Raw genomic sequence first — 14,746 nt, forward strand, 5'->3', positions numbered from 1 at the left:
CTTTTACCTTTTAAACCTTTACAACTCAAATTGTGGCTTGTGAAGAAACATCATCTAGGAGCTGCTACAAATGCAGAATCTCAGGCATTTTTAACAGGATTCCTAGGTAAATTCCTACTCATAAAGTTTATGAGGCACAGTGTAAGACATTAAAACTTTTCGGCTGGGCACTGTGGTTCACGCCTGTAATCCCAGCACTTCTGAGAGGCCAAGAGGGATGGATCATTTGAGGTCAGGAGTTCAAGACCAGCCTGGCCAACATGGTGAAACCCCATCTCTACTAAAAACACAAAAAAAATTAGCTGGGCGTGGTGGCGCATGTCTGTAATCCCAGCTACAGGGGAGGCTGAGGCAAGAGAATAGTTCGAACTCGGAAGACAGAGGTTGCAGTGAGCCGAGATCATGCTACTGCACTTCAGCCTGGGTGACAGAGTGAGACTCCGTCCAAAAAACAAAACAAAACAAACAAAACAAAATCAACAACAAAACAAAACCAAAAACAAACCACACATTAAAACTTTTAAAGATCTTTTATCAGAACAACAATCTCTGAGAAATGCTTTTAAAAGCGTAAGACCAAATAAAATGTTTCAATCACTAACATTTTTCAACTTTAAGTGAAACAAACAGCATACTTGTTATTCAACCCTTTATCTTAGCTTCAAGTTACCTAAACCACTTAATCCCCAAATATGTTTTATCGATACTACATACACACACACATTTTTTGAGACAGGGTCTCACTCTGTTCCCCAGGCTGGAGTGCAGTGGTGTGATCCCAGCTCACTACAACCTCTGCCTCCTGGGTTCAAGCAATTCTTATGCCTCAGCCTCCCAAGTAGCTGGGATTACAGGCATGCACCACCATGTCAGCTAATTTTTGTACTTTTAGTAAAGACAGGGTTTTGTCATCTTGGTCAGGCTGGTCTTGAACTCCTGGCCTCAAGTGATCCACCCACCTTGGCCTCCCAAAGTGCTGGGATTACAGGTGCGGGCCATTGTGCACAGCCTATCAATACCATATTTTAAATATTGAGAAAACAAGAATTTTAAAAAAGAAAAAGGAACTGAATAACGGCTAACTGACTTATTCAAAGTTACCTAGCCAGTTGAATGACTGAAATCTCACTTCAAGTCCCGCACCTTTCTCCCAGGTGAAGAACATAAACACACTGCAACCTTGCTGAATCCTTAATGTCACATGACACTGATTCTCAAACTGGCTCTGCTTACATTTAGGCACATGAACATAGGCAGAATACAAACCTAAGTAAAATTATATGAAAGGCACTTTCATTTTATTTCTTAATTAGAAAATAAAATAACTGGAATCACTTTTTAACAGTCCATCAAAACAACTTAAACTTGGGTATTTGATCTAAAGGAGAAGAGTACAGGCATTAATCTATAATTATAGCACATGTATGGAAAATTATATACTTACTTTCTGAATAAACTTCTCAACACTCTGTACCACATGTTTATAGAACTAAAAGAGGAAAAAAATGAAGTATGGTTTTAAAATCAGTTTGAGGAGACTGAAATTTCCTAACCACAGGTTTTACATGTTCCAAAGGTCTATCAAAACAATTATCTTAACCAAGAATTCTGAGACATTCTTGTCACTCACCTTTATATGCAACTAGCTGTGCTATATAATTAGTAAAGGGCTTCTCTGAAGTAGATGTATGATCAGTATGTCCAAAGTGCATTACCTTACCATAGATATAAAATAATGCTATTGAAGACCTTCTGAAAGTACACTTTAACAAACAGTTGTGTTGACAGCAAAATACTTATAATAAATACTGGTGCGTGTATGTTCTTACATTCACGAAAGGAAAAGTACAGATTTCATATAATGTTATCAGTTAAATCAAGGGAAATTCAAAAAATCAAATAACTACAAGTAACATTAATAAATGTATGTAAGGTAGTTGTTTTCAACTTCATTTATCTCCTGCTTCTCCTGAAAAATGAACTACAAGAATACAAAATAAAACATAGAAATGTATAATATCCTAATGTATCAGACAAAATGAATCAGCAGAAGTGAACATGCAGATTAAAAATTAGTAATGGGCCACTATCACTTTTAAGAAAACTTAGAAGATTTAAGTTTCATAAAATATAGCACTATGAATAAACTTGAAATAAATTATAAAATTAGCATAAAGAATTTGTGCCTAGGCCAGGCGTGGTGGCTCAAGCCTGTAGTCCCAGCACTTTGGGAGGCCGAGAAGGGCGCATCACGAGGTTAGGAGATCGAGACCATCCTGACTAACACGGTGAAACCCCGTCTCTACTAAAAAATACAAAAAACTAGCCGGGTGAGGTGGCGGGCGCCTGTAGTTCCAGCTACTCAGGAGGCTGAGGCAGGAGAATGGCATAAATCCGGGAGGCAGAGCTTGCAGTGAGCTGAGATCCGGCCACTGCACTCCAGCCTGGGCAACAGAGCGAGACTCCGTCTCCGAAAAAAAAAAAAAAAAGAATTTGTGCCTAATAAATTTTAATGCCACAATAACAATACCATATTGGCGTATTATTTCTGTTTAAAGAACCTGAATTGTGCTTCTCTTTATATTTTTTTTTGTTTGTTTTGGAGACATAGTCTCACTCTGTCCTGCTGGTGTGCAGTGGCACAATCTCGGCTCACTGCAACCCCCACCTCGTGGGTTCAAGCAATTCTACCACCTCAGCCTCCCAAGTAGCTGGGACTACAGAAGCACACCACTATGCCTAATTTTTGTATTTTTAGTAGAGATGAGGTTTCGCCATGTTGGCCAGGCTGGTCTCCAACTCTTGACCTCAAGTGATCCGCCCACCTCGGCCTCCCAAAGTGCTGGGAGTACAGGAGTGAGCTGCTGTGCCCGGCCGTCTTTATACTTTTCTTCTCATGAATTATGGATTTTAAGGACATTCCCTTAGACTGAAGAAATATGAACATTCAACTAAACCTCAGCACTAAACCCAGTATTTATAACAAAAATAAAGGAAAACATCATGAACTCATATTCACCAAATCAAAACCTACAAGTTTAAGTTTGGCTAAAGTTACTTACAATCAAGTAAGTTTACTCAATGGTTTAAGTTACTTAAGTAAAAAAGCTAAAACAACTACTTAAAGTTATTAGGCTCTTTATAGGCCCCTGAACATTTAAAAATCAATATGCAAAATACTAAATAACTACACATTGAAGGAACAATTCTTCTGGAAGACATCTTGACAGTGTTCTTTGCTTCTAGTTACTATACACAATTAGAAAATTGCTTCCTAAATCTTAACTGAAAGTTTATTAATTCTCATAGGCCTTCTTCCACAGGAGGTTTTCTGGGAGGTTTTGTAGACAGTGCAATGTTAACCATCACTCATTAATCATTTCTATATAAAAAACAATGACTTACTTCAATATGAAACACAGTATCATTTAAATCTGATTAATAAAATGCAGTGTTTTTTATATATATACACACACACACACACAAAATGCAATTTAAAGAAAGTAGTGAAAAACAGCTGGTCTAGACTCTTCAAAAATGTCAAGTCACAAAAAAAAAGGCTGGGTGACAGGACAAATAAGTATAATGCGTGATCTTGACTGGATTCTGAAAGAGCAAGGTTGATGGGAACAGCTACTAGTCAACAATGCAACATTAAAATGTAACGATGAACTGTATATTAGATAATTATATCAAAGTGAAATTTTTTGCATGTGATTGGTGTATTATGGTTCCCTAGCAAAATGTCTTTATTCTCAGGAGTTTCAAATTCAAGTATGTATCAAGGATTGTTATTACGAATGAAGTTTGAAACTAACTTCCACATGTAGCAAAATGTTAACAATCAGCAAATCAAAGGGAAGAATATGTCCTGCTCACCATAATAATTTGCAACTTACGTTTAAATTTTTTCAAAATTCAAAACATTAAAAACAATAAGTCAAAACAGTAAAATATATCATAATAATAAAGATTAGACTCTTTAAAAAACATTACTTCTTTAAAAAAAAAAAAAAACTAAGAGCCAAGATCTCACTATGTTGCCCAGGCTGGCCTCAAATTCCTGGGTTCAAGCGATCAGCCTGCCTCAGCCTACCCAGTAGCTAGGACTAACAATGTGTGCCACTGTGTCCAGAGTTAGACTCTTGACTGACAGAATTCTGGATTAAAATTCTAGCTATATTTACTGCTACTACTGCAAATTACTTAATTTCTCTCAGACCCGTCTGACATCTGAAAATAGAAAACACTGTTTGCACCTATGCCTCATTAACTCTATTAAGAAAGTACTCTGCTCAACAAGCTATGAAAAGTGCATCAATTACTAATTGTCATAGAAAAAAATACACGTTTGCATAGTTTCAAATGATCATGACCATAAAAATCAGACAATGTAGAATAAAGTATAAGACAATAACATTATTCCATAGTAAGCCTATCAAATACTCTAAAAAATCATGTCTTTGAAAGATTTTCTGGCTTCAACGTGCTTATAGCTACTGTCATTCTCTCTCATTTCCTGTCATGTAAGTACATGGATTTTAACTATAGATGTAAGATACTAACAAGTCTGAAAACTAAGCTTTAGCCACTAGAAAACCGCAAAATCAACTAATGATCTGAATTTTCTCCCACTAGTAATTACTAGTAAATGGAAATTTGTTAAATTTAACACACTGCTGTTATTTAAAAGATAATTTAAATAGTTGGTGCTTTTGGTTACAGTTAATATTTTAATTCAGGGCAGGAAAACATACCACTGAATATTCATAGGTTAGTATCTACTTAATTAGAAATAAGTACTCATTTATTCTCAATTTTAAGAGGCCTACTAATTCAGGGAATCTTAGCCCCGGGCACAAGAACTTCTTGGGGAAAAATCTATGGCTGAGCTTGAAAAGACCCTTCTGCCAAAAAGTTCCTATAAAATTGTGTGCATACGTGTATTTCTCTAGAGAGGATCCAACCTTTTCCTAAGATTTTCAGAAGTATTCATGAGTTAATATAGGTTCAAAACCTACTTTATGAGAGCACAGGTTAAATGTCTATGGCCATTTCCCACAGTTCAAATCCCTGATACAAAGAGTCACAATTGTTTTCCTTAATGGCCTAACTTCAAATCTATAATATTAATAGAATCAACAAGAAAAAATGAATATATCAATATATAGAAACCTTTTACCACTCAAATTTCAAGGTTCTGTCAAGTCAGTGTGGCAAAAGACACTGTTAAACACATTCTCCATAATGTGGATATATGCAAAATATTATCTGTCTAAGAAAGGTGAGGAAAAATGACTGCTTCAAAAAATTTATGGAAGAATGCTTAAGGAAGAACATTTATCGAAATGTTAAATGTTCGGGAGGCTGAGGCAACAGGATCACTTTAGTCCAGGAGGTCGAAGCCACAGTGAGCTATGATCGTGGCACTGCAGTCCAGCCTGGGTGACAGAATAAGACACTGTCTCTTAAAAAGCGTAATAATAAACATTAAATGTTTATCTCTAGGTGGGAAAGTCTACAGGTGACAGATTTTCTGTGTTTTTCCACAATTAACATGTGTTAACTCTGTAAAGTGAGAGAGAACATACAATCCATAAAAATTATTCCCCATCAAACTATTAATATAGTTTTTTCTTTTGAAAATAGAAGAGTCAAATTTATTACTCACCTTAATAGCTTTGATGGCGGCCTTAGTAATTTGGGTCATTTTTGCTTTCGAAATGGGTGGTTTATAGTCATTCAGGGAATACAGCTGATGAAAAAAGAACAAATTTACATACAGCAAAACTCTCCAAGCAATTACATGAAACTACCAAACATGTTCATTTTCATATTCTCAATGAAACCAACTTACTGCTTTTCTTTTACAAATCAAGCTCAACATCATTACCCATCAGGCAAATGCAAATCAAAACTATAATGAGCTACCACTTCACACTTACTTGCTTATAATCAAAAAGACAGTAACAAGTGTAAGCAAGGATGTGGAGAAACTGGAACCCTCATACAACACTGGTGGGAATATAAAATGTTGCAGCAGCTTTGGAAAACAGCTTGATAGTTCCTCAAAAGATTAAACACAGTCAACATATAACCCAGCCAATTCCACTTCTAGGTATGTACCCAAGAGAACTGAGAACATGTATTCACAAAGAACTTGTACATGATACTTTTTACCACCTGAGGGTTGAAAAAGAAAGAAAGAAAAAAAAAACCTGTACACATGTGGTCACTGTAGCCTTATTCATATAAAATTCATTTAAAATTCATTAAAAAAGCAGACATCCAAGTATCTGTCAGTTACTGAGTAAACAAATGTATCTATTCAAAGAAATAGGAGCCATAAAAAGAAAAAAAAAGTACTGATACATGTTACAACCTGAATGAACCTTGAAAACATGCTAAACTAAAGAAGCCAGGTGAAAAAGGCAACATGTATATAATTCCATTTATACGTAATATCCAGAAAGGGCAAATCTATTGGTGGTTGTCTAGGGCTGAAAGAGTTGAAGACAAATGAGGAATCACTGCTGATGAGTGTTTCTTGTTGGGATGATGAAAATGGTTTAAAATGGAATGTGACGATGGTTGCACAGAATCACTGAATTGTATACTTTAAGTTGACTGATTTTATGGTATGTACCTCAATAAAACTTTTTAAAAATCAAGGGCTCCGGCTGGGCAAGGTGGCTCATGCCTGTAATTCCAGCACTTTGGGAGGCCTAGGCCGGTAGATCACCTGAGATCAGGAGTTCAAGACCAGCCTGGACAACATGGTGAAACTCTGTCGCTACTAAAAATACAAAACTTAGCTTGACGTGGTGGCAGGCACCTGTAATTCCAGCTACTCGGGAGGCTGAGGCAGGAGAACTGCTTGAACCCAAGAGGCGGAGGCTGTAGTGAGCAAAGATTGCACCACTGCACTTCAGCCTGGGAGCCTCCAGAGAGAGACTCCATCTCAAAAAGAAAAAAACAAAAAAAGGGCTCTAATGTTTAACAATAATCACACCCCATCTGCCAATTGATTGACTGATTGATTGATTGATTGAGACAGGGTCTCACTGTGCCACCCAGGCTGGAGTTCAAGGGCATGATCACGGCTCACTGCAGCCTCTACCTCCTGGGTTCAAACTATACTCCCACCTCAGACTCCCAAGTAGCTGGGACTATAAGCGCATGCCACCACACGGGCTAATTTTTGTATGTTTTGTAGACGTGGGGTTTCACCATGTCGTCTGGGCTGGTCTTGAACTCCTGGGCTCAAGCAATCTGCCTACTTCGGCCTCTCAAAGTGGTGAGGTTACAAGCATGAGCCACAGTGCCTGGGCTACCTCCAAATCTTTGTTTTGAAATTTCTCATATAAGCAAAGGGAAAGAATCCTACTCAGAGTGAGGAAATTAGGCAACAGACAACTAAGCTTAAATGAATACTGATTAAAACTTCTACTGTATGCAGAGATGCTGATTTTTAAGTATAATACTGTAAGATATTAATTAGAAGTTTGGAAACTAAACTTTGGCCATGTTGGCTAGGCTGGTCTCAAACTCCTGGGCTCAAGTGATCCGCCTGCCTTGGTTTCCCAAAGTGCTGGGATTACAGGCATGAGCCACTGCGCCTGGCTTACTTATATGTGGATTTTTCCAATAAACATTAGAAAATTTTTGAGAGATTTTTGACAATTTAAAAATACATGCAGAGGAACTGTGTAGCCTAGCAATATTGAAAAAACAAAAAAGGCATGTCATGAACACATAAAATATATGCAGATACTAGTTTATTTTAGTTTAACATTTACTACCATAACATACATAGCATCATTCACAGGAGAGAGAAACATAAACAATGTTAAAGATGTAATATTAATCATAACCGCAAAAACCTCTAGTATAATAATTTCACAGCCACCTACTGTTGCTATTGCAGTGAGCTCAAGTGTGAGTATCCACTTAAAATGCCATGTGATGTTAACCATTTCTGCATGAGCAGTTCATCTCTCCAATAAATTGCTATCATAGTAAAAAATTGTATCTTGCAGTTCTTGAAGATTTTTCATTGTGTTTCGTGCAATAACATAAACCTTGAATACCAGCACAGACCCATGGGAAGTGGCACTAGTGATGCTGAAGGCGTTCTCAAGAAGCAAAGTTATGACATTAAAAGAAAAGCGTTGACTTGCTTGATATGTACAGTAGGTTGAGGTCTTCAGCTGCGGTTGCCCACCTTTTCAAGATAAATGAATCTGGCATATGAGGACCATTGTCAAAAAAGAAAAGGAAATTCGTGAAGCGTCACTGCAGCTATCCCAAAAGGCCAAAAACCTCGAACTTTTTGTGAAATACCTTTTTATTTTGTATTGAAAATGCAGCCTCTGTGTGGGTACAGAATTGTTATAAGAAAGGCATACCTACAGACTCTAATATGATTAGAGAAAAGCTAAGTCATTATATGATACCTTAAAGCAAAAGGGAGGTGACAGATCTAAAGCTGGAGAATTTAATGCCAGCAAAGCATCGTCTGATCATTTTAGAAAGAGGTATGGCTTTAAAAATGTCAAGATACCAGAAGGTCAAGCATGGTGGCTCATGCCTATAATCCCAGCACTTTGGGAGGCCAAGGCCGGCAGCTCACTTAATTCCAGGAGTTCAGGACCAGCCTGGGCAACATGGCAAGACCCTGTTTCTCTAAAACATACCAAAAAAAATCAGACAGGTGTGGTGGCCTGCGCCTGTAGTCCCAACTATCGGCTGAGGTGTGAGGATCAGTTGAGCCCAGGAGGCAGAGGTTGCAGTGAGCTATTATCTGTGCCACCGCACTCCAGCCTGGGTGACACAGTGAGACTCCCATCTCAAAAAAAAAAAAAAAAAAGAGAGATAACAGAAGAAGCAGCTTCTGCCAAACAAGAGGCAACACATGATATCCCAGATAGCACTAAGAATTTAAGAATATCATTGAGGAGAATGAGTACCTTCCTGAACAGGTTTTTGCAGATGAAAGTAATTTATTCTGGAAAAAAAAAAAACACACACACAAAGAACAATTATTGGTAAGGAAGACAGGCAAACACCAGGATTTAAAGCAGGAAAGTATAGGCTAACTCTACTATTTTGTGCAAATGCAGTTAGGCTTATAATCAGGACTGCCCTTTCTATAAAGCTGCTAACCTGAGCCTTGATAGGAAAAGATAGAAGACATTGGCTGGCTACCAGTCTTTTGGTTATACAGAAGGAAGGCCTGGGCAAGAACACTTTTTCTGGACTGGTTCCATCAATGCTTTGTCCCTGAAGTCAGGAAGTACCCTGCCAGTAAGGGACTGCCTTTTAAAATTCTTCTCATACTGGACAATGCCCCTGGCCACCCTGAACTCCATGAAGGCGTCAAAGTAGTCTACGTGTCCCCAAACGAGACGTCTCTAATTCAGCCTCTAGATGAGGGGGTCATAAGGACCAAAGGCTCATTATACACTGTAGTCTACAAAAGGGATCATCAATGCTGTGGAACAGAACCCCAACAGAACATCATAGAAGTCTGGAAGTATTACACCACTGAAGATGCCACCACCGCCACAAAAAAAGCTGTGAAAGCCGTGAAGCACAAAACAATAAATTCCTGCTGGGCAAAACTGTGTCCAGATGTTGCACATGACTTCATAGGATTTATAACAGAACCAATGAAGGAATCATAAAATTGTGGATATAGCAAAAAAAAAAAGGAGGGGGGCGCTGGAGGGAGGTGAAGGGTTTCAGGATACAAATCTTGGAGAAATTCAAGAGCTAATGGACACCACATCAGAGGAATTAACAGAAGACAACCTGATGAAGAAGAGTGCTTCCAAACCAGTGCCAGACGGTCAGGAAGAAGCAGAAGAAGCAGTGCCAGAAAACAAATCTACTTTAGACAATCTGACAGAAGGGTTACAATTATTCAAGACTGCTTTTGATTTATTTTTAGAACACAAACCCTATGACACAGGCACTAAAATTAAAGCCAACAGTGGAAGAAGAATTGGTGCCATACTTAGAAACATTTTTAGAGAAATGAAAAAGCAAAAAAGTTGGACAGAAATGATTTCTGTAAAGTTACACTGAGTGTATCTGCCTCTCCCGCCTACCCTTCCATCTCCTCCACATCTTCTGCCTCTGCCACCCCTGAGACAGCAAGACCAATCACTCCTCTTTCCCTTCCTCAGCCTACTCAACATGAAGACAACAAGCGTAAAGATTTTTATGATGATCTACTTCTACTTAATGAATAGTAAATATACTTCCTCTTCCTGATAATTTTCTTAGTAACATTTTCTTTTCTCTTACTTTAAGAATACAGTATATAACATATATAACATATAAAAATATGTGTTAACTCTTTATGTTATTGGTGAGGTTTCTGGTCAACAGTATGCTATTATTAGTTGGGGAAGAGTCAAAAGTTACATGATTTTCAGCTACACAGGGGGTTGGTGCCCCTAAACCTGCCATTGTTCAAGGGTCAACTGTACATACGCTTCCAACTAATTATTTCTCCAGAGTCTCTAAAATCTAATTTGTTAAATCTGATCATCAGAAAACATCATTTCATCTAATTCTTCACTGAATGCCTTTACTAAAATTTAATATTAAGTTCTCAACTTTAAAGGTTGATAAAAATTTCTAATAGAACAGTGTCTTTTACTGATCCTATTAAATAATTAACCTACTTAAATTCAGAAATTAGAGAGTGATTCAGTTAGCTTGGTGCTTACTTTTTATCAAAGATATGTGATTTAACAAGTTTCCTGCTTCTTTCCTTGGCTTCTAGGGATCTTGCCGATACGTTTATTCTACCATCTGAACACACATTTCAAATGTCTACTGACATCTATTTCTCTGCTGTATTTAACTAGTTCCGTTGGATACAAAAATAAACTGTTTTCTATTGTGTTTAATTTTGTTAACTAAGCTGTTTCATGGTTCTTTATAAATCGGTTGGAGTATAAGTTTACTCAACATTTACTGAACTAATGTGAACCCAGCAACATGACTTCAGAAGCACTCTGCCATCACGTAGTTTCCAAGTAAATATGTCCAAAATTTAGGTGTTCTATACAGTTCACTACTGCTCAATCCCAAGCAACAAATTTAATCCTCAAAAAGACCTCCATCTGACAGTGCTGGTGGTATAGTGGTAAGCACAGCTGCCTTCCAAGGACCTCCATCAAAGACCATTTGTTGAGAATTTTATGAATGACACTGTAACTATCAGTACTTTAGAAAAAGAATATGATGATGATGCTGGCCCATTAGAAGCTTTTCATAAATGTCCTTAAATAATGTACATAAAGAGACTATATTTAATTTAACTTCTTTACATCTACAAGACATGACTGCCTGGTACACAGCAAGCATTCAATAATAAACCTTCATTATCCAACTGATAATTTATTAATATTGCTATAACACACTGCTATTAGGAACTACAAAGCTTCATTCCAATTCTCATTCTAATCAGATAATGTTAACCTGCCTCCAAGAATTGGGAATGTTATTCTCTTCATATTCTCAAAATCTGATCCAGGATAGAAAATCATGGTTTTACACTGAAAAATGCTGAAAAAGAATGAAAGCTGATTCTGGGACCTTTCTTTTCCTTTGCCTGCTGATTCCACCTCTATGCTTGGGTGAGAAGACCATGGCTACATGCTCTGTAGGCTTGTGCTCTCCAGCTACCCAGTGTTCTCTATAGGTTTCCATCTTACCAGTCTACTTCTTGGGATCTGGCTCCCTGCTCCCATGTTTTTCAAAGTCTTAAGTGGCTGCTGATCCCCGTTAGTTTCTTCCATCAAATTCTACCTTTTCTAGGGCTACTGGTGCCTGCTGTGCTATTACTCTCTCTCAACTCTGCTTCCTAAACGACAAGTTTATTCCCCACCTATGCCATGTTCTAATATTATCTAATGTCAAATGACCAAACCCTTTACTTGTGCAAATTCTCTATGCTCATCTGACCTCAGGGATTGAAATAACTTACCAGTCTTCACCTGTCCCTTCCTTTGGCCACTCAAGACTTATCATTTCAATGAAAATATACTAAACAACAGAGCGAGACTCTGTCTCAAAAAAAAAGGAAAAGAAAACACACTAAAGAAGAGCCTTGGTTTTCAGTCTAATTCATTATTTATGTTTCAACTCCCAACATGTACGTTAAAGAACGTTCCTTAAACTTGTAAAATTTTAAGTTTCTATACTACCACTTGTAGGCACCACAGTAAATGCGTATTTTTAATCTGAAGACTTATATAAGTCAAATCAATTTCTAATTCCTCAAGGTTTGAGGAATTTTTTACCTAAACTGAGACAGCTACTCCATCACAAAACTTATCTCTAATCAAGATCTTAAAAGCACTCATCAATTAGGTCCAGCATCAGCAAACTTTTTCTGCAAAGGGCCAGATAGTAACCACTTTAGCCTCTGCAGGTCATACTGTCTCTATTACAATTCCTCAGCTCGGCCCTTTGTAACAGGAAAACAGCCATAAACAATTTATATATGAATCAGCACAGTGTGTTCCAACAGAACTTACAAAACCAGGCCAACCCCTGGATTCGGGGAGCATTCTCCATCCTACAGATGTGGGTTTTTTTTTTTTTTTTTCCCTTTTCTGATAAACACTGCAATCTCACACCCCCGGAGAATATACCTATGTCCTCCCCTCCTCTATGCATTAAATGAAACTCATTACCCAAAACCCAAAATTTAACAAAATGCTGTACCTTCATGCTTGTTATTTTAAGTAAATGTCTTCAGTTCAAAAATTTTTGTGCCTTTCCCAATTTTAGCAATAATAAATGAATTCTACCATGACCTTAAAGGGCCCAACAAACAGCTTATTATCAGTTATATACCAGAGAACCATCAACAATTTGCTCATGTACAAAGTTGCTGGTTCTATGGTCAAAGGAATTAACCTTAAGAGTGAACCTAAAATAACTAAATGTAATCAATCCAGTCCATCTTTCTTAACAATGGTCCTTTAAGCCCTTGAGAGTACTGATTAGAATCCCCCAAATCTCCAAAGAAATCAGAAACTTCATAAAAGTTTCTGCAGCCAAGACAATCTTGATACTTTGAATTCAAGACAGCATGTGAACCAGATATTTCCCTTTTCTTCCTCTTATTGGGAGGATAATAAAGAACTCAAGAAAGAAAAAGGTATAAAAATTCACAATGAAAAGCAGAATGAGGAGGGGAGAACAATCAGCAGAGATGTCACAAACTTCCAGAAAATGGAAATGTGATAAAAAGATTGGTAAATGATGACATAAGAAGGAAACCATAAGCTATAATACACATAAGAAAATATAACCAAGGAGGAAAATACTTTGTCATGGAGAATTCCAAAGTCTCACCACTCCAAATCAAGGTATTAGAGGGCAGGAATGACACAAGCGAACTAGTACATCATCTGCTGCTGCACAAAATCAATAAATAATGTCTAAAACTGACCACCCCAGAAATAGCATTATAAAATTATTATTTTGTGATATGAAGGTAACCACCAGAACTAAAATGTTAAGAATTAAAACTACACTACAGATACTTCAACTGTCAAATAAAATCCCTTATTTTATAATCAGAAATAATATGGCTATATTTATAAGTGACAGTAACGTAACTTCCAAAGCCTCAAGGTGAAATATTTGTATTATAAATAAAAATGTAGCTCACAAAAAATCTTAAAAGGAAATACTACAAAATGATAATTGGTTTTGTTAGAATAACTTTGGTAGGCAGAATTCTAAGATGGCCCCCAAGACTTCTACCCTGTACACGCCCTATATAATCCCCTCTATATAATGACCATCCTTCAGTGTGGGTGGGACCTATGAACACGACCGGACAGTCACTCCTATGGTAACTATTGTAGTAGACCACAGATGAGACCAATGGCTACTAGGACATGAGGGTAGCCCCCAGAAACTGAGAGTAACCCCTAGCCCACAACCAGTAAAACAAAAAAGAGACCTCAGTCCTACAACCATAAGGACTTCAATTTAGCCAAAAGCCTGAATGAATTTGGAAGAAGGCCCGAAGTTTCAAATGGGAGCCCAGCCCTGGATAACACGTCCATCATCCAAGTGAGATCATTAGCAAAAGACCTGGCTAACCAATGCCTAGATCCTAACCTGTGGAAATTATGAAACAAATATATGCTGTTTCTAGCCACAAGCTAAGTTTGCGACAATCTGTTACACAGCAATAGAAAACTAATACAGTAGAAAAAATATGTGAATGCTTTTTTAAAATTTTCTAATATGTGTATAAACTTGAAAATTTTCATATTTTTGTGAAACTTTTTATTAATAATTCATAGTAGAAATTAAATTTTAAAACAATATTTCTCGGGTTTTTCCTAAGTTTACAAGTGAAAATAAAAATTCAGTATTTTGCATATAGGAGTAAAAAGTAAATAACAGATTTGTTTCACTAATAACCTGATTTCGCTGATAAAATGGAACCAAAGAACAGAAATTGTAGAAATAACAGCAGCAAATTCCATATTAAGAAAAGCATGTTCTAAAACAATACGACAAATAGTGACTTTTATAGTCCCTTAAAATAAAAACTCCTTTCCAAACTTTTTCTTCCTAAGGTTTTCAAATTTATTTATAAAAAATACTGAAAATAAAACTTTAAATATAAGCTTTGGTTAACTTTTGATATAGCAATATTCCTGAGTGATCAGAATTTTTAAAGATAAAGAGCAAAGGC

At 37.0% G+C, this 14,746-nt stretch overlaps 1 protein-coding gene across 1 annotated transcript in view; it reads right to left on the reverse strand.

The window, feature by feature from the left end:
• LOC105527879 (T-lymphoma invasion and metastasis-inducing protein 2-like) overlaps positions 1-14,746 on the reverse strand; it is a 564,729-nt gene that overhangs the window by 530,541 nt on the left and 19,442 nt on the right. Inside the window, 2 exon segments of the mRNA XM_011964376.1 lie at positions 1,445-1,489; positions 5,672-5,755. Coding sequence (XP_011819766.1) covers positions 1,445-1,489; positions 5,672-5,755 — 129 coding nt within the window.

Source organism: Mandrillus leucophaeus, unplaced genomic scaffold, assembly GCF_000951045.1.
Source record: "Mandrillus leucophaeus isolate KB7577 unplaced genomic scaffold, Mleu.le_1.0 Scaffold698, whole genome shotgun sequence".
NCBI lineage: Eukaryota > Metazoa > Chordata > Mammalia > Primates > Cercopithecidae > Mandrillus > Mandrillus leucophaeus.